Source organism: Schistocerca gregaria, chromosome 3 (assembly GCF_023897955.1).
Source record: "Schistocerca gregaria isolate iqSchGreg1 chromosome 3, iqSchGreg1.2, whole genome shotgun sequence".
Lineage (NCBI taxonomy): Eukaryota > Metazoa > Arthropoda > Insecta > Orthoptera > Acrididae > Schistocerca > Schistocerca gregaria.
The window spans coordinates 568,171,419-568,193,121 of record NC_064922.1 but is presented as its reverse complement, the minus strand read 5'-3'; the positions used below and the strand labels follow the sequence as shown (position 1 = coordinate 568,193,121).

At 44.8% G+C, this 21,703-nt stretch overlaps 1 protein-coding gene across 1 annotated transcript in view; it reads left to right on the top strand.

The window, feature by feature from the left end:
• The window catches only part of LOC126356216 (juvenile hormone esterase-like), a 119,375-nt gene that overhangs the window by 38,595 nt on the left and 59,077 nt on the right, over nucleotides 1-21,703 (top strand). Inside the window, exon 6 of the mRNA XM_050007028.1 lies at nucleotides 7,673-7,872. Within this exon, the coding sequence (XP_049862985.1) occupies nucleotides 7,673-7,872 (200 nt within the window). The remainder of the gene's footprint in view (nucleotides 1-7,672; nucleotides 7,873-21,703) is intronic.

Here is a 21,703-nt window from a genome sequence, read left to right as displayed (position 1 = left end):
ATGTGGTTGTATGGTTGCCAACCGTTCCCATATTTAATATTTTCCCGCTAATTTCTCCAAATCACAATAATGTTAAGCATATATGTTGATGATAAAAGTGTCTTATTACGAATTCGTATTAGAACTCATTTGTCAGGATCAAGGTAATTATCTCGTGACACCACTTATTTATCGTTAGACAACGCAGTTAGTTTGAATTTACCGTATTTAAACTATAGCTCAAGTCACCTGCCAACGTAATTTAAATATTGTAATACAACGTATGTATTACAGAAAATTCTTTGAGGTTTGAAAAGTCACGACAACAATGTAAGATGCTTCTTTGAAAATATCCTGTACTAACAGCAGATCGTAACCAATGCCATAGACAACAGAAGTCAACTGTCAACGATTATCACTTGACATTCATTTGTATGTACTTATATATGGTTCCGTTCAAAATTAAATATGTACTTCGCACTGTGGGTTTTGTCTGGAAGCCATAAAGCCACTGTTGTTTGTCCTACAAATAGATTATCATCTAAGTAATATTATATGGCACACCTCATAAGTGAGTTAAACGACTATGTCTTTTATCCAGTAGGTTGAGGAAACATGTACTCATGGTTACCATGCTTCAGTAACTGTTCATTCAACGCGAAATACTTTATGTTGTAACATTTAAGTACAGTTCGCACGAATCTTTTTGCAACTGTTAAGAATGACAAGAAACTGTTGACTAAACCAAAACACAAAAGTAAACATGCTTTCTTTCAGAGACTTACCAAATCATGAAATCACACGCTGTTCAGCCTGAGCATTATGACTACCTACCTAATATGTCTACTTTTGCACGGATAACAGCTGCGACGCGTCGTGGTATGGAAGGAATGAGGCCTTGGTACGCTGTTAGGGGAGTTGCCAACATGTCTGCACACAAAAGTCACCTAGTTCCTGTTATTCCCGTAAATTCCGGGGACGGGTCGATGGTCTCCGATACCACATTCAATCGCATCCCAGATGTCTTCTATAGGATTCTGATCTGACCAGTTGAGGCTCCAGTAAATCAGTTGGAACTCGCCACTATATTCCTCAAACCACTCCGTCACACTCCTTGCCTTGTAACATGGTTCATTATTTTGTTGAAAAATACTGCTACATGACCACCGTGAATGATAATACGTGGTCAGCAATCAAGCAATCATTGTACGATACTCCTTGATCGTCATGGTGTCTTTCATGAGCTCCACCAGTGGAGCTAGTGAGGATGCTGACATGAGTGTTCCCCAGAGCTTAATGGAGCCGCCACCAGCTTCTCTCCGTCCCGCCGTACAAGTGTCAAGCAACTATTTCCCTGGAAGACAACGCATTCATATAGTATCGGAATTCATCACACATGGAACGCTCTGCTACTGCTCCAAAGTCCACTGCCAATGGTGATGTGCTCACTTCAGTCATAGTTGCCGATGCGGTGGTATTAATAGGCAAATCTATGGACCGTCAGTAGCGGAGGCTCGTCGTTAGCAGCACTCGCTGCACTGTGTTCAGACACATTTTCACTTTGCCCAGCATTAAAGTATGATTTTAGTTCCGCCACAGTTCGCCGCCTGTCTCATTTTGCCAGTCTGCCCAACATACTATGTCCGATATTTGTCATGGGAGGTAGCCACCCAACACCTCGACGCCTGCAAGTGGTTTCACGACAGTATCGCCACGTGTTGAGGACTCTCACCACGGCATTCCTCACAAGTCGTCTTGTTTCCGAAAAACTCGTGCTGAGCCTCCGGACCCCCAAAATCTTCCCTCGGTTAGATACTCAGATAAATAGATCGCGCATCTCCCCCTTTCTACACACGGACAGCTCACTCACTGATACTGGATGCACCGTCCTTCCGTGTCAATGAGCAGCAGTCGTTCCTCGCCAGGTGATGCTGACATGGCCTGGACGGGTTGATGTTGACAGTATGTCGGTGGCCATAATGTGCTGGCTGATCAGTGAATATGTTAACGTTAAATATTTAACATTTGAATGTTTTGAGTTTAAACAATCTCCGTAGAATTTATATTAAGAATTATGAATGCAGTATTTTACACTAATCTGATAAATATACATTTTGTGGTTACCTTCGTTAATAAAATAAGAGTTTATCAGCGTAAAATTTGTATTTATCGTTGGTGTCCCCAACTGGGATTTGTCGAAGTTGGCAACCCTATCTGATTGACAGAACGTAACGGTAATTCAGGAATACAGAAATACTTGTAGCTTAGACATGAAATAAATAGAAAGTGTAGGAAAACCAAGACGTAGTGGCTGCGCGAAAAATGTGATGAAATCGAAGAACAAATGATTGTTGGAAGGACTGACTCAGCATACACCGGGGCAGAAAAACATCGGTGACATTAAAAGTGCAATGAAAATACCACAGTTAAATGACGAGGAGGGAGCGGATAAGTGGAAAGGGTACACTGAAGGTCCCTATGAGGGGGAAGATTTGTCTGACGTGACAGAAGAAGAAACAGGAGTCGATATATAAGACATAGGGGTCCAGCATTGGAATCAGAATGTTAAAGAGCTTAGGAAGAAAAAAATGATTCAAATGGCTCTGAGCACTATGGGACTTAACTTCTGAGGTCATCAGTCCCCAAGAACTTAGAACTCCTTAAACCTAACTAACCTAAGGACATCACAAACATCCATGCCCGAGGCAGGATTCGAACCTGCGACCGTAGCGGTCTCGCGGTTCCAGACTGTAGCGCCTAGAATCGCTCGGCCACTCTGGCCGGCTGCTTTGGAAGACTTAAGATAAATTAAGGCAGAAAAAATAGATAACATTCCATCAGAATTTCTAAAATCAGTGGGGCAAATCCCAACAAAACGACTATTCACGTAGTGTGTGCAGAATGTGTGAGTCTGACTTTCGGGAAACCACCATCCAATCCACACTGTTCCGAAGACTGCAAGAGTTGACAAATCCGAGAATTATCGTACAATCAGCTTAGCAGCTCAAGCATCCAAGCTGCTGACAAGAATAATATACAGACGAATGGAAAAGAATACTGAGGGTGTGTTAGACGACGGTCACTTTGGCTTCAGGAAACTTTACAGGCACTAGAGATGCAATTTTGATGTAGTGGTTGATAATGGAAGCAAGCTTCGTAGGAATTATCGACATGGAAAAAGCGTGTAATATGGTGCAAGATGTTCGAAATTCTGAGAAAAATAGGGGTAAGCTGTAGGGACAAATGGGTAATATACAATATGTACGAGAGCCAATAGGGAATAATAAGAGTGGACGACCAAGAACGAAGTACTCGAATTACAAAGGGTTTAAGTCAAAGATATAGTCTTTCGCCCCTACTGTTCAATCCATGCATCGAAGGAGCAATGATGGAACAAAAATAAAGGTTCAGGAGTCGAATCAAAATTCAAGTTGAAAGGATATCAATGACAGTTTTCGCTGATGACATTGCAGTCCTGTCTGAAAGTGAAGAAGAATTACATGATATGCTGAATGGAATTAACTGTCTAAGGTGATGGACTGAGAATGAATCGAAGAAAGATTACAGTAATGGAAAGTAGCAGAAATCAGAACAAGCGAGAAACCTAACCTCGAGATTGATGGTCACGAAGTAGATGAGGTTAGGGAGTTCTGCTACCTAGGCAGCAAAATTGTGACGAACGTAGTATGGAGGACATCAAAATCCTACCAGCGTTGGCAGAAAGGGCTTTGTTGGGCCAGAGAAGTTTACTAGTGTCAAGCAAGGGAATTAATTTGAGAAAGATATTTTTGAGAATGTACGTCTGGAGCACAGCATAGTATGGTAGTGAAACATGGACTGTGGAAAACCGGAACACAAGAGAAGCGTTTCAGATGTGGTGCTACAGGCGAATATTGAAAATTAGGGCGGGCCTGAGTGGCCGTGCGTTGCTAGGCGCTACAATCTGGAGCCGAGCGACCGCTACGGTCGCAGGTTCGAATCCTGCCTCAGGCATGGATGTGTGTGATGTCCTTAGGTTAGTTAGATTTAATTACTTCTAAGTTCTAGGCGACTGATGACCTCAGAAGTTAAGTCGCATAGTACTCAGAGCCATTTGAACCATTTCCTAAAGAAATGAATTGAAAACCGTCTGTCGTTTTCAAGAACGGCATTGTTAACCACCGAAAAAGGCTACCGCAAATAAAGCAAGTCAAAAAGGTATTTCTAGCACATACATATTCCACACACTCTGTTCATTTCTTTGAGCACTAGTTAATTCATTGTTTCCAGGAATATTTTATGATGTTTTTAAATCTTCGGAAAGGACCAAAATACTACTCAGAAAAAACTGGACCTCTATTCAGTGATATTAATCTTCTATGGACCGAATTATGGAACTCCAAAGACAAAAAATTCTAAACCGTGTATGTGTGTCACTTAAGGGTCACAATAAATACATATTGATAAAATATAGATTAAGTCGTGTTTATACAGGACACTACCTAGCGTCTCATGCTTGTTACACTAGGAATATAAGGATACAGATAAAGTAAATCTTACATTAATCTACATATTTGTATCGAATATATTTATTATATTATTTAACCTTTCTTTATTATTAGTGAAAAGACATATCAGATAGAAAGATTATAATATAATACATTTGTCTTGTATATTATTACATAAATGCTTTACTTACACATAAAAGATTTAATAATTTGAGGCTTTAGACCCTCATAGTTTTTTATTTTCTTTATGAAAGCCCAAAAACCTGTTTCTTTCCTTCTCGATGCACAAATTGACATTACACTTTTGACAGACAACTGATGGACTTCGATTGCAATTTGGCATGTTGCACCCACCTCTTTTCTCAGACGCAATTGGCCAGTGTTCAACATTATCCTGGTGTGCAACCATTTAGGAAACTGTCTTTGATGCATGCCGGATTTTCTTCCTATTTACACACTCAGTATTTACACTTGAAGAAAGTTATGTCCTCTTTCTCCCAATTACCACCTTGTTCATTTTTCTCTGGGTATCGGCTACTTCAACTTTGGCAAAGTGTCACCTGCCTCTCCTTCGGTACACCAAGCGAGTCACAGTCTCTTTCGTGCGACAGACTTGCATTTAATGCCACCAATTCAGGGAAGTGAAAAAATAACCAGCGGTAGTGATTCTTCGACCTGAAATTCTGTGTAATGCATAGGTGTGTGTGTTGTCGTTAGCATAAGTTAGCTTAAGTTAGATTAAGTAATGTGTAAGCCTAGGGACCGATGACCTCAGATGTTTGGTCCCATAGGGGCTTACCAGAAATTTCAATTTTTCAGATCTGTAGAGTGCAGTTAGTGAATCAAACAGATTAACTCCTTCCAAAAACAAGCTGTAGACAACATTGACTGATCGACACTCAGCCTCAAGACTCTCTTTGGCCTTCTTATCCAGTCGGTTCACCTTACTTGCTGGTGTCACCAGAGGAGGCACTCGTGCAACAGACGTCAGTATCTCTACTAACCTCACGGGCGACAACCTTCCTCTCCTTTCCATAATACACTGCAGGTTTAAATATCTAAGGAAAGAAGAGCCTACTTGCGAAGGCTTAAGTTGAAAAATTTGTAACAATTAAAAAAATACGGTCACAAATTCTAGAGGTACTGTCTACCAGGATCATATCTTTATCCGGATATACCTCAAAATTACCTCTATCATTAATATTCAAAAAATTTGATAGCTTACGTTTTTCAAGGTCAATAGTAGCAAATACACTGCTGGAAATGGAAAAAAGAACACATTGACACCGGTGTGTCAGACCCACCATACTTGCTCCGGACACTGCGAGAGGGCTGTACAAGCAATGATCACACGTACGGCACAGCGGACACACCAGGAACCGCGGTGTTGGCCGTCGAATGGCGCTAGCTGCGCAGCATTTGTGCACCGTCGCCGTCAGTGTCAGCCAGTTTGCCGTGGAGTACGGAGCTCCATCGCAGTCTTTAACACTGGTAGCATGCCGCGACAGCGTGGACGTGAACCGTATGTGCAGTTGACGGACTTTGTGCGAGGGCGTATAGTGGGCATGCGGGAGGCCGGGTGGACGTACCGCCGAATTGCTCAACACGTGGGGCGTGAGGTCTTCACAGTACATCGATGTTGTCGCCAGTGGTCGGCGGAAGGTGCACGTGCCCGTCGACCTGGGACCGGACCGCAGCGAGGCACGGATGCACGCCAAGACCGTAGGATCCTACGCAGTGCCGTAGGGGACCGCACCGCCACTTTCCAGCAAATTAGGGACACTGTTGCTCCTGGGGTATCGGCGAGGACCATTCGTAACCGTCTCCATGAAGCTGGGCTACGGTCGCGCACACCGTTAGACCGTCTTCCGCTCACGCCCCAACATCGTGTAGCCCGCCTCCAGTGGTGTCGCGACAGGCGTGAATGGAGGGACGAATGGAGACGTGTCGTCTTCACCGATGAGAGTCGCTTCTGCCTTGGTGCCAATGATGGTCGTATGCGTGTTTGGCGCCGTGCAGGTGAGCGCCACAATCAGGACTGCATACGACCGAGGCATACAGGGCCAACACCCGGCATCATGGTGTGGGGAGCGATCTCCTACACTGGCCGTACACCTCTGGTGATCGTCGAGGGGACACTGAATAGTGCACGGTACATCCAAACCGTCATCGAACCCATCGTTCTACCATTCCTACACCGGCAAGGGAACTTGCTGTTCCAACAGGACAATGCACGTCCGCATGTATCCCGTGCCACCCAACGTGCTCTAGAAGGTGTAAGTCAACTATCCTGGCCAGCAAGATCTCCGGATCTGTCCCCCATTGAGCATGTTTGGGACTGGATGAAGCGTCGTCTCACGCGGTCTGCACGTCCAGCACGAACGCTGGTCCAACTGAGGCGCCAGGTGGAAATGGCATGGCAAGCCGTTCCACAGGACTACATCCAGCATCTCTACGATCGTCTCCATGGGAGAATAGCAGCCTGCATTGCTGCGAAGGTGGATATACACTGTACTAGTGGCGACATTGTGCATGCTCTGTTGCCTGTGTCTATGTGCCTGTGGTTCTGTCAGTGTGATCATGCGATGTATCTGACCCCAGGAATGTGTCAATAAAGTTTCCCCTTCCTGGGACAATGAATTCACGGTGTTCTTATTTCAGTTTCCAGGAGTGTATCAGCAGCTGGGATACACGTGTGCACGCCACGAAGAACTCCCAAGATGCAACTGCTCACGTAATAGTAGATATTCTCATTGTGCAGCGCCACTTCCTACATTTGTAGTCTGGAATTGTTCCGAATCTGCTACGCACGGCAAATGCAAAAAAATTCATCAACATGCAGACTCTGCAATGTACTGTAAGCATTACAGATTTGTCGAGCTGGTCCATAGAGAATTAATACTGTACGAAGTTTTCATTTCTAATTCTGAACTTTAACATTCTTTCATCTTGTTTCCATTATATTCCAAACAACTAGCGATTTACCAAACATTTCGACGGTAAGGATTTACGTAAATCACATTCTGTAAAAAAAATTCGGTTGGTATTCGTATGTGTTCCAGAAAATAGGGCACTATCCATGGATCTGCAGCAACAGTTGAATAGCAGGCAGCCAAGTACCACGAAAATATTTGCAGCAAGCGATTGATTTATGTCATCAAATTTGTAAGAATCTCACACCTTTGTGAAATGTTAACTTGCGGTAGGACTCTTCTCGCGGGCGATCATCCAAAGCGGGAACTTCATCTCGCGGCAAGTGATCGCGGACGAGGCGCGCCAGCACGCCTTCAGTCTGGGAGCCGCCCTCGGCTTCCAGACCAACGACTCGCAGGCGCTCGTCGACTTCCTGCGAACCGTCAACGCTACGGACCTCCTGGTTGACAACTCGCTCATCTTGTCGGACGAGGTACGGTGCTGTAATATTTCCATGTCGAAGGCTTGTATCTTACTGTGACTACCAAACTTCGGCTTATGTTTTCCTTGTATATCTGTTATAATAAAATTGCTTTGGAGATTTGTTGTATGACCTGTGATACGTCTTCGCTCTGATTCATCTTTAGCTTCATTGATTCCCACTTTCGCAGAGATGAAACAATATCCCTCTGAGTTCTACTATGCATTGTCAAAGGTCAGTTCCATCTTGTATAGTAAATCTACCGCTAAGTTCCCACGTTAAGCAATGCGTATAAGAGGCAAATCTTCCATACGTTCCCAGATATGTTTTCTGCTTTGAAACTCAATCTACATCTACATGACTACTCTGCAATTCACATTTAAGTGCTTGGCACAGGGTTCATCGAACCACAATCATACTATCTCTCTACTATTCCACTCCCGAACAGCGAGCGGGAAAAACGAACACCTAAACCTTTCTGTTCGAGCTCTGATTTCTCTTATTTTATTTTGATGATCATTCCTACCTATGTAGGTTGGGCTCAACAAAATATTTTCGCATTCGGAAGAGAAAGTTGGTGACTGAAATTTCGTAAAAAGGTCTCGCCGCGACGAAAAACGTCTATGCTGTAATGACTTCCATCCCAACTCGTGTATCATATCTGCCACACTCTCTCCCCTATAACGCGATAATACAAAACGAGCTGCCCTTCTTTGCACCCTCTCGATGTCCTCCGTCAATCCCACCTGGTAAGGATCCCACACCGCGCAGCAATATTCTAACAGAGGACGAACGAGTGTAGTGTAAGCTGTCTCTTTAGTGGACTTGTTGCATCTTCTAAGTGTCCTGCCAATGAAACGCAACCTTTGGCTCGCCTTCCCGACAATATTATCTATGTGGTCCTTCCAACTGAAGTTGTTTGTAATTTTAACACCCAGGTACTTAGTTGAATTGACAGCCTTGAGAATTGTACTATTTATCGAGTAATCGAATTCCAACGGATTTCTTTTGGAACTCATGTGGATCATCTCACACTTTTCGTTATTTAGCGTCAACTGCCACCTGACACACCATACAGCAATCTTTTCTAAATCGCTTTGCAGCTGATACTGGTCTTCGGATGACCTTACTAGACGGTAAATTACAGCATCATCTGCGAACAACCTAAGAGAACTGCTCAGATTGTCACCCAGGTCATTTATATAGATCAGGAACAGTAGAGGTCCCAGGACGCTTCCCTGGGGAACACCTGATATCACTTCAGTTTTACTCGATGATTTGCCGTCTATTACTACGAACTGCGACCTTCCTGACAGGAAATCACGAATCCAGTCGCACAACTGAGACGATACCCCATAGCTCCGCAGCTTGATTAGAAGTCGCTTGTGAGGAACGGTGTCAAAAGCTTTCCGGAAATCTAGAAATACGGAATCAACTTGAGATCCCCTGTCGATAGCGGCCATTACTTCGTGCGAATAAAGAGCTAGCTGCGTTGCACAAGAGCGATGTTTTCTGAAGCCATGCTGATTACGTGTCAATAGATCGTTCCCTTCGAGGTGATTCATAATGTTTGAATACAGTATATGCTCCAAAACCCTACTGCAAACCGACGTCAATGATATAGGTCTGTAGTTAAATGGATTACTCCTATTACCCTTCTTGAACACTGGTGCGACCTGCGCAATTTTCCAATCTGTAGGTACAGATCTATCGGTGAGCGAGCGGTTGTATATGAGTGCTAAGTAGGGAGCTATAGTATCAGCGTAATCTGAAAGGAACCTAATCGGTATACAATCTGGACCTGAAGACTTGCCCGTATCAAGCGATTTGAGTTGCTTCGCAACCCCTAAGGTATCTACTTCTAAGAAACTCATGCTAGCAGATGTTCGTGTTTCAAATTCTGGAATATTCCATTCGTCTTCCCTGGTGAAGGAATTTCGGAAAACTGCGTTCAATAACTCCGCTTTAGCGGCGCAGTCGTCGATAACAGTGCCATCGGCACTGCGCAGCGAAGGTATTGACTGCGTCTTGCCGCTTGTGTACTTTACATACGACCAGAATTTCTTCGGATTTTCTACCAAATTTCGAGACAATGTTTCGTTGTGGAACCTATTAAAGGCATCTCGCATCGAAGTACGTGCCAAATTTCGCGCGTCTGTAAATTTTAGCCCATCTTCAGGATTTCGCGTTCTTCTGAACTTCGCATGCTTTTTCCGTTGCCTCTGCAACAGCGTTCGGACCTTTTTTGTGTACCACGGGGGATCCGTTCCATCTCTTACCAATTTATGAGGTATGAATATCTCAATTCCTGTTGCTACTATATCTTTGAATTTGAGCCACATCTCGTCTACATTCGCATAGTCAGTTCGGAAGGAATGGAAATTGTCTTTTAGGAAGGCTTCTAGTGGTACTTTATCCGCTTTTTTAAATAAAATTATTTTGCGTTTGTTTCTGATGGATTTGGAAGAAATGGTATTGAGCCTAGCTACAATGACCTTGTGATCACTAATCCCTGTATCAGTCATGATGCTCTCTATCAGCTCTGGATTGTTTGTGGCCAAGAGGTCAAGTGTGTTTTCGCAACCATTTACAATTCGCGTGGGTTCGTGGACTAACTGCTCTAAATAATTTTCGGAGAATGCATTTAGGACAATCTCGGAAGACGTTTTGTGCCTACCACCGGTTTTGAACAAGTATTTTTGCCAACATACCGAGGGTAGGTTGAAGTCCCCACCAACTATAACCGTATGAGTGGGGTATTTATTTGTTACGAGACTCAAACTTTCTCTGAACTGTTCCGCAACTGTATCATCGGAGTCTGGGGGTCGGTAGAAGGAGCCAATTATTAACTTAATTCGGCTGTTAAGTATAACCTCCACCCACACCAATTCGCACAGAGTATCTACTTCGACTTCACTACAAGATAAACCACTACTGACAGACACCAACACTCCACCACCAATTCTGCCTAATCTATCTTTCCTGAACACCGTCTGAGACTTCGTAAAAATTTCTGCAGAACTTATTTCAGGCTTTAGCCAGCTTTCTGTACCTATAACGATATCAGCTTCTGTGCTTTCTATTAGCGCTTGAAGCTCAGGGACTTTTCCAGCGCAACTACAACAGTTTACAACTATAATTCCGACTGTTCCTTGATCCAAGCACGTCCTGTAATTGCCAAGCACCCTTTGACATTGCAGCCCATCCCGCACTTTCCCGAGGCCTTCTAACCTAAAAAACCGCCCAGTCCACGCCACACAGCCTCCGCTACCCGTGTAGCCGCCAGCTGAGTGTAGTGAACTCCTGACCTATTCAGCGGAACCCGAAACCCCACCACCCTATGGCGCAAGTCAAGGAATCTGCAGCCAATACGGTCGCAAAACCGTCTGAGCCTCTGATTCAGACCCTCCACCCGGCTCTGCACCAAAGGTCCGCAGTCGGTTCTGTCAACGATGCTGCAGATGGTGAGCTCTGCCTTCATCTCATAAGCAAGACCGGCAGCCTTCACCAAATCAGATAGCCGCTGGAATCCAGAGAGAATTTCCTCAGATCCAAAGCGACACACGTCATTAGTGCCGACATGTGCCACCACCTGCAGCTGGCTGCACCCTGTGCTCTTCATGGCATCCGGAAGGACCCTTTCCACATCAGGAATGACTCCTCCCGGAATGCACACGGAGTGCACACTGGATTTCTTCCCCTCCTTAGCCGCCATATCCCTAAGGGGCCCCATTACGCGCCTAACATTGGAGCTCCCAACTACCAGTAAGCCCAACCTCTGCGATTGCCCGGACCTTGAAGGCTGAGAATGATCCTCTGAAACAGGGCAGGCAGCTGCATCTGGCTCAGCCAGAGACAGTGCCTGAAACCGGTTTGTCAGACGCACCGGGGAGGCTTTCTGGTCAGCTTCCGGGGACGCCTTTCGCTGCCTGCCACGCCTTGGAACGACCTCCCAATCAACCACAGGCGAGGGCTCAGCTCCACTGCGGGCAGCAACCGGGGCAACCACAGCGGCAGACCGATCTGGGGACAGACGGGATGAGGTTGACATCCCCGTGATACCCGAGTCCGGCTCCCCACAGTGGTGCCCATTGGCAACAGCCTCAAGCTGCGCGACCGAAGTCAGCGCCGATTGCAGCTGTGAGCGAAGGGATGCCAAGTCAGCCCTCATCCGAACACAGCAATCGCAGTCCCTGTCCATTCTAATCGATGTTTAACAACAGTTACTGAAACACGAGTCGGTGCCTAGATAACGCAAGCGGAACACGCAAAGAATGTATCAACTAACCTGTACAAATGCCTAACGACTGCGCTACAATCTGCTGAATTTACGATTACAGTAACTAAAACTCGAAACTGCACCTCCTATACGAAACTCACACGCAATTTAAATAAGAATCTACGAAGTAAACACTAAAGCGCGATGCTACAACTGTCAAATACTATAATACGCCCGAAATATATGAATTAAACAATGCAAGTACCCAAAAACACGCAAAGAAATTAATTAAACTATGTAACAAGTAAGTAAGCTAGGGTTATACGACTTGCTGCTGCAGCTGCTTATCCAACGGCGGCAGGGAGCACAATAGCCGATACTGTCGAATGCACTTCATTACTACCCGTTCTACATAACTTTCATCCCGGTGAGCTAAGCCGCCTCTTCCCCATGATGTTCAAACTAGTCACAGACACACGCACACCTATGTCCAACAAAACTTGTGCTCCTTTCCATCCACTTTTCAGTAGCGCAAGGTTAATTGAAAGGGCGGTCAGCGGCCATGGCGCTCCTGTTGGAGTTTAACGCTAGGGTTGTACATCAGGCTCATTCAGACCCCGGAGTCTATTGTTTGCTACTGTGCATCCACCACTGCGCATATATAGCCCGCTGCCACAATTACAAATCCATAATTTGTTGAGACCTAGTAGAAGACAGTCGTTCTAAGTTCTGAGAAATTGTTGTTTAATTAATTTGACAAAAATATTTTTTGAGCAGTCATTGTGGTACAGGAGTACACATCGAGTAACTATTCTGTCACCGAGTTGTGTGAAAATGTCATTTACGAATGTAAATGTGCAAATCTCTTTCAAAAATTGTGTACGACTGTGGTCCCCCACGAAGGAAATATCGTTAACGCAAAAATGACTTTTGCTAACGGGAAGCATTATTAAAAGAACTAATCGTGATAGTGACGCAACTCATTTTCCTGGCGAAAGTGATTCTGAACCTGATGCTCCTGTATCAGTTATGGACAACGGCGAAACTCATCAACCTGCCAAATTTCGAACAGACATGAAAAGAATACAGTTATCTACCGTGAGGATGCTCTTTATTCACAGCTATATCTAATAGCGTATATCATTATAGTCTATATTACAAGAGACTGGAGGCGAATAGATTTCTGGATAATTAAGAACACCTCAAAATACTTGTGTAATATATGTATTTTATTAAATGAATATGATCTTCATTTAATTAAATTGCACTTAAAGTCTTAGGATCCGGATAACTTTGAAGTTTCATCCCTGAAAAGCTTCCTTGATCGTTTTTACTTAGTCGCGAATTTTGGATGTATTAATACTACTACTCATTGAAAAATTACATGACAGAGGTGAAATGAAATGCATTTGGTATAGGAAGCTGTAATTTCATTACAAAATATTCTATTTTCAGGCAGTTTCTCCAGCAAATATTCGAGGGCCAAAGTGACGATGGCGTACAATTTCAGAGGTGTACACTACTAGGGTTAGGGGTACATTATGTGTATATTGTTCCCATACTCTACTTTCTTGTCATGCCCTCTATTCTGCCAAAAGTCCCGTTCTGATGCCGTACTTTTTCCAGTTTCCTACATGCGGCTGTTGACAGTCTTGTCGCATGTGGTCTGATCTTCCACAACGCTAGCATTTGACGCCAGTGGAAAAAAATCGAATAACGCAGACTCGAGTCACGGCGTTTATCTCTTCTAACGCTGTTGCCCTTCCTATGGCTGCATTTGAGGTTTTAGGAAACTCGGCTCGTACTTTCCTGGACACATCGGTTGCCAACCTCCGCGAAGATGCGTCTGAGGGCCTTTACTATTCTTCTTGCAGAGAGCACCTTACTCATGTCATTACTTCCCATCACCTCATATGTGTAGACATTGAGTTTCCTTATTCTACTCAAGAAACTTTCGATGGCTTCCTCCTGTCTTTGTGACACGGTCTTTAATGGCTCCCGTTGATTTGTGCAACTATTTTCTCTCATATATCTGATGTGTAATCATTTCGTTACTCCTCGTGATACATCACTTACGTTTTTGTAGCTCCTACTATGAGTAACTTAAATATCTGCAAAAATAGCCCCTCGTCCTACTTAGCCATTCTCAGTAATAGCCTTCATACAAATAACCTAGCTTTGCGGCTGTCAACAGGTTGTCCACAAAAGCTAACTGCCTAACACATTCTTTCCCGCCTTACCTTTAAATAGAGAAACCAAGTTAGCAGAACTAACATTTTCGATATTGAATAACTGGTAGAGGCTCTCTCGTCTTACCCTTTTTTCCCCATTTTCACGTACATGCAATATGATGTTTAACTTGACAAAATACAGTCAAAATGAACTTATTATACACAACCCATCATCATTGTGATGAAAGGCATTCACAGGTTCTCTGTCGTGTTTGTTTTTCCTTTTAAGTTTAAAAATTAGTCTAACACTTCATGAAAAATAAATTACTGAAAACTTCGTGTTGCGTGTAAGTAACAATGTGTAGAAAGAGATTAATTTATCCAATTGCCAACATAAGTCTATATCAACTGCTGTCATCTGAGACAACTGTTTTAGTAAGCACTGAATCCACTGTAGCGGTAAGTTCTTGCTACCGTGCTTTACTTATAGTAAGGCATGTGTCTTAACAATTCCCCTATTTGGGGAATTAGGTTAGAAAATATGAAAAGGGAAATGGATCAGTGAAAGTTAGATATAGTGGGAATTACTGAGGTTCAGTGGCAGGAGGAACAGCACTTCTTGACGAGTGAATATAGGGTTATAAATGCAAAATCAGATAGGAGTAGGTTTAATACTTGAATAAGAAATGAAGAATGCAGGTAACCTACCATGAATAGCTTAGCGAACGCGTTATTGTAGTCAACACAAAGACGAAGCCCACAGCCTCCACTGTAGTATATATACCAACTAGCTCCGCGGACGCTGAAGAGATTGAAGAAATGTATGACAAGTCAACAGAAAGTATTCAGATAGTTAAGTGTGACGAAAATTTAATCGTGATGGGTGGCTGGAATTCCATAGTAGGAAAAGGAAAAGAAGGAAAAATAGCAGGTGATTATAGAGTAGGGGAAAGGAATGAAGAAGAAGCTACTTGCTAAAAATTTGTGCACAGCATGATTTAATCACCATAACGCTTATTTTAACAGTCACGCCTAGAAGAGACGTGCAGGCACCGGAACGTGTGAGAAAGAGTACGTAATGGTAAAACATAGATTTCGCAACCAAATTTAAGATGTGAGGCATTCCCACGACCGGGTGTGGATTCTGAGCACAATTTATTTGTTATGGACTCCAGATTACAACTCAAGAAATAGTAAAAACTTCCTGGCAGATTAAAACTGTGTGCCCGACCGAGACTCGAACTCGGGACCTTTGCCTTTCGCGGGAAAGTGCTCTACCAACTTTTTTTTTTTTTTATCAGATTGACTTGGTATATTTCACGAGAATTCAGACAACCATAGTCAAATCATCATTTAATATTACCTGCAAAAAGAAAATCAACAAATTAGGTGAAACACAAATAAAACATTTCTTCTGAAGGGGAAGACCAACCAGTTACCCCACCCGTATGAATTTTGGGTGTATATATATACATGCAAAAGAGAGAGAGAGAGAAAAAAATAAAAATAAAAAAAATTACGAAAAAATACAACAAGGGAGGGGACTCGAGCTCAGGGAAGAAACAGGAATCACAGGGGAACTTAACCAACCCCTTGACGGTTAAACACAAGAAAAAGCATATTCGCAAAAAGCGTTCGGTATTGTGGTAACCGCTGCCATTTCCAATGCGCAGTTGACAAATAATGGTGAAAAACGCGGGGATCTGGGTCATTACCGCCTTCAATGACGTAATGGACATAGTAACCCAAGAGCCAGACAATCGTGTTCGTTTTCGTCTGAGGAAAATAAGAGATGTCCGGATGTAAGAAGATGTCGTCTGGGAATGCGGTTTCAGCCCCTCTAGTAAGAAAAGCTAATTGACGGCGGACCCAGAGCCAATGATCCCGTCCGCAAGCAACTAGCCTGTGAAGTAAGGTGTCAGTTTGATGACATTCCTCACACTGATCAGTCGGACGAAGGCCAATACGAAAAAGACGATCACCAGTAGGTATCAGACGGTAAATGACCTTATACCACGTTGAAACAATCTCCATCGGCAAAATGGGAAGACTAAGATGAGACCAGACCGTTTTCCATGACGTTGACGGGGAAGCAAGTTCAACAGAAGAAGGGAAACATGCTGTACCCCAACGGATTTGTAGCATGTTGGTAGTAATATGCGTCATAGAAAGTATATCAGCACCCAGAATACCGACAAGTACAAAGTATTCACGAATGTGCCGCAATTTAGGATTAATCCGTCCAACATCAACAGGAGGGGTCAGACTGGCCGGCCGGAGGCGGAAAAGTAAACGAGAGGTGACTGAATGCGGAGCCCGCGTACAGGTTAAAACATTGCGGCGGGCAAATAAGATGGACGTCTTCACTTTGATATCTGAAAGACCCAATCCTCCAAGCTTCCGAGGCCTGGCCACAACTTCATACCGGACACGGAAGACATGGCGGCGCCACAGAAATCGACTAGACAGCTGTTTCAGCCTGCGGGCCATCATCGCGGGAAGCGGGAAGACCTGCGCAACGTAGTATATTTTACTGAAGACATAGGTCTCTAAAACCCGTGCCTTGTGAAGGAGGCTAAGGGAACGGCGGTCATGTTCAAGGATCGCCCCGTGAACACGACTCGTAACCTCACGCCAATTTAGTGCCGCCATTTTGATCGGATTACGATCCACTATGATCCCCAAGGTCTTATGGCGATCGACAACCGTCGCCCAAGGAATGACGACATGATCAAAGCCTCTCAACGGCAGGAACGTGCATTTGCTATCATTAATGCGAGCACCAGCAAGACCACAAAATGAATCCAAGGTATCCTTAAGCCGCGGTATATCCTCGGCATGTCGTACTAAAACCATGACGTCATCGGCGTATGCACGGACTGCAAAAATTTCTCCCAATATATTCCAGCCACGTAAGTGCATGGTGAGATGGCGAAGTAAGGGCTCTAAGGATAGAACAAAAAGTGACATGGATAAGGGGCTTCCCTGGGGTAACCCCGTCTGATCGATATCCGGGGGGTAGGGTGACCGTTCACAATCACCGAGACACTGATACCGGTAAAAAGATTAGTTAAGACTTGTCGAGCATCATTATTAAAGCCGACAGCGGTGAGCACTCTCGATAAAAAATCATGGCTGACGCGATCGAACGCTTTTTGGAAATCAAGAAAAAGCAAAGCCCCTGGGATATTAGCGGCAGCCGCCACCGAGATTACATCGCGACATTCGAGAACGGAAGTCAGTATCGTGCGTCCAGGCACACAGCTTTGGTGGGCGGCAATAATGGTATCGAGCAGCTTAGAGAGACGGATATTAATTGCTCGAGCGACAAGTTTATAATCAAAGTTAAGGAGAGTAATAGGACGGAGGGAATCAATTGCAGGTCGACCTGTGGATTTCGGGAGGAGGACCATTCTGCCTTCCTGAAAAGGAGCAGGAAGTGAGACTCCCCGCATCACTTCATTTACCATTGACGTTAAGGTGTCACCAATGAGCGGCCAAAATTGAACATAGAACTCCTTAGGAATACCATCTAATCCAGGCGACTTGCGGGACTGCGATCCTGCAACAACATCATATATGTCATCCTTCTGAAAGGGACGCAGAAAGGCGTCGTTTAATTGAGGAGTGACGACGCGAGGCAGCAAGGAGGTAAAGTCGTCAAGAGAGGTTTCCGCCGGGACATGAGTATCGTACAGATCAGTAAAATAGGTGTAAACGAAGTCAGAAATGTCACGGTGAGAGGTGAACACGCGGCCGTCAGCGGTTGTGAGGGAGGCAAGGCACCCACGTTTCCGGCGCGACCGTAAACGGACTAGATGGTAGAGTGACGTCAGTTCCTCTTGTAGAAGGGAACGTGGTTGAGACCTCGTCCGCAGGCCCTCCATTTGAATGCGTTTGAGCTGCAGCAATTTGGCTTTGATGCGCTGTATATCAGTAACCCGGAGGGGAGCATGCGTAGCACTATCGTACAGTTGACGTAAGACAGAATAGTAAAATTCTTGCGTTCGTCGATCTTCTGCCACCTTCGCAGCCCCAAAACGCATGAGAGCCCTACGGATGTGTGGTTTTGCATACAGTGTCCACCATGCCACGATAGACGGGTACCGGTCCATAGTACGAGAACAACGAGTCCAAATGTCCTCCAGGACGATACCAAGGGAGGTATCTTGCAAATACGCGATATTGAGCATCCAAGGAGGACGAAACAATTTTACCGGTTGTCGCTCGTAATTAAACGTAACGGCTACAGCGCAATGATCAGTAAAACAGGCTGGTATCACATCAACAGCCAGAAGTTGCCCACACAAGGAATCGGAAAGGTAAAAGCGATCGAGGCGACTGCTAGACGTGGGAGTAAAGTAGGTATGTCGCACAAGTGTAGGATAGCGAGAAACCCACACGTCACGCAGGTGCAAGGAGCGCACAAGGTCGTCGAGTTCTTTACTGAAATTAAAATTAGGAGACTGATCTACCGGCCGTAGAACACAATTGAAGTCCCCACCTAAAATTATCTTTGTCGGGGATTTACGAAGCAGGTAAATGACTTCTTCTTTATAGAAACTCGAGCGTGCGGTAGTACAACCCGAACCAGAAGGGGCATAAAGAAGGAGTAAACTGAGATCATAAAACGTGCACCCGATCCCCCTTCCACTTTCGAGTACTTCGAAATTCATCAACGGAATGCCTTCTCTATAAAACAAGGCAGTGCCCGTAGAAAGTTCGGAAGCGACATTAAAAAACGTCGAGAACCCAGGAATGGAAAACTGGTCGAATAGGACTTCCTGTAAAAAAACAACATCTGCCCCAGACTGATAGATAAACTGTCGCAAAGCGGCGAGCCGAAGCTCAGAACATATTCTGTTAATATTCAGAGTAAGAAATGTATATGCTTGCATGGAACTTCAACCTAGAAAGAAAAACAAAGATCGGTAGAGAGCCGTCAGCTGACGGAGCAGCATACAAGTAATCATATCAGAAACAAGCGCTGAACCACAGAGAGAAAAACTACGAAACAGAACCCTCATCTTCCCACTGCTTTTTCTTCGGCCGTGACGCGGCTCTCCGTGGCTGTTTACGGATTCGACTGCGGCTCCGCGGTGCCGACGCTGCAGCGTTCGGCTGCGTAGGAGCATCATGTAGACATTCCGTGTCAGATTGCGAGAGAGAGGCCTCTACATCCCACTCGTCCGCAGACATGGGTTCACGGTGGGACAGTTGGTGAATAACAACGGGATCCACTGGCTCTGGAGAATCAATCAGTTGTTTGATGGGAGGAGGCTGTGACCCAGAGGGGGCGACAGAAATTCCAGAAGGGGGATGCGAAACAGAGTCAATAGGAGAAGTGTCAGAGAGCACCGGAGAAGACACGTGGCAACCAGAAGCAGGTTCCGTCACGGGCGTCTCCGAAGAGGCTGCCGCGGTAGCAGGAACAACGTCAGATAAGGTGTCAGGGAGCTTCTGCAAAGGCGTGATAGCACCTGTGGCTTCCTCATCCACGATTTCCGACTGAGAAAGAGAGTCCTTTACCGGAGGCCCATCGGAAGGGCGAGCCAATAAGGAAGATTCATCAGCCGCATCATCCTGTGTTCGCCGACGCTTGTTGTGAGAAATCAGCGCGGGAACATCGGAATTCAGGGCAGCAACATCCCTACTCAAGGACAACGGGGGAAAATCACGGCCGTTGTCGGGCAACGGATCACTGCGTCCCTCAGTAACAGTGAGCGATTCAGTCCGAGATCCTTGCGGGAGAAGATCAGCTAAAGTCAATTTTTTACGCTGTTCGTATGTAGGTTTTAATACCACCACACGCCGCGGACAATTAGTACGGAAATGACCAGTTTCATTACAATAATAACATGTTCCTTCCTGGCCACTGTACGTGATATGGACCCTATAACCACATACCTGTAGGTGAGAAGGAATAGGTTTTTTGACCACCATTTCCACCGACCGAATACCACTATATACCTGTAAGCGGTGCTGAGCAGACCAGCGTTCCTTTCGAATATGGCGTACGTCCCCATAAGGAAGCAAAACGGACTTCAGAAAAGAGTCGTCAACCTCGGGCGGAAGGTTAAATACCCGAACATTCGTATATATCACTTCTGCATTTGCCAAGAGAACCATACTAGTGGAACCATCACGGTGCGTAAAGGGTACCTGAGAACCATGGCGAGAAAGTAGCCTATCAACCTGGAGCGGGTCAAGAAACTTAACAAAAAACACATATAATTCGCTGTCGAAATATGCGGTATGCACCTGATCAGTAGTGACCTTAACTGTGTCGACTAACCAGTCATGTATCTCCAAAGAACCGGGCTGGACGTGACGCGTGGATTTGTCAAAGGTAAAACTGACTGTACCTGTACGCGGAACTTTCGTGGGAACCATGGTGGACATCACGGCGAGAGACGACGCCGCGACAGGAAGGGCCGCACGAACACCAAACACCAGCCGACAACCAGCGATGCGACGCGCACGGAGACCAACACGGCACTAAACTGACGAGGAAAACACGCTGCGCTACGGTAGAGGCGGAACTAAGAGCACGACCTAGTCGCCCGACGCGCGAAGCGAGAATGAACCAACTGAGCTACCGAAGCACGACTCACGTCCGGTACTCACAGCTGTACTTCTGCCAGTATCCGTCTCCTACCTTCCAAACTTTACAGAAGCTCTCATTCTGGAAATAGTAAAAAGTTAGGAAATTAAGAAGGTTGGACCTGGACAAGTGGAAAGAACGAGAGACTGATGACATTTGGAAAGGAATACAGTAGAAGACGATTGAGTAGCTTTGGGAAAAGAAATAGTGAAGGCAGCGGAAGATGAAATAGACTAAAAGACAGGGCCTAGCATAAATCTTTGGATAACACAGGAAATATTGAAGTTAACTGATGAAAGGAAATAAATAAGAATACAATAAATGAAGCAGGCTAAAGGGAACACAAACGTCTAAAAAACGAGATTCCCAGGAAGTGCAAAATGGCTAAGCACGAATGGCAAGCGACCAAAAGTAAGAATTTAGAAGCATATGTCACTACGAGAAACATAGATACTGCCTACAGAAAATTAAGGAGATCTTTGGTAGTAAGAGAAGCAGCTGCATGAATATTAAGAGCTCAGATGGAAAACCGGACCTAAGAAAAAGAAGGGAGAGAGAAAGGTGGTAGGTGTATGTAGAAAGCCCTCTCAAGGTAGATGTACTTGAGGGCAATATTACAGAAATAGAACATGACGTAGATGAGATGGTAGATACAATGCTAAGGGAAGAATTTGCCAGAGCATTGTAAAACCAACGTCGAGACAAGGTCCCAAGAGTAACTGGAAGATCTAGCCGTGACATAACTCTTCCATATAATGTACAAGATTTATGAAACAAAGGAAACCCCGTCAGAAGTCAAGAAGAATATAATGATCTGAATTCCAAAGAAAAAATATACTGACAGGTGAA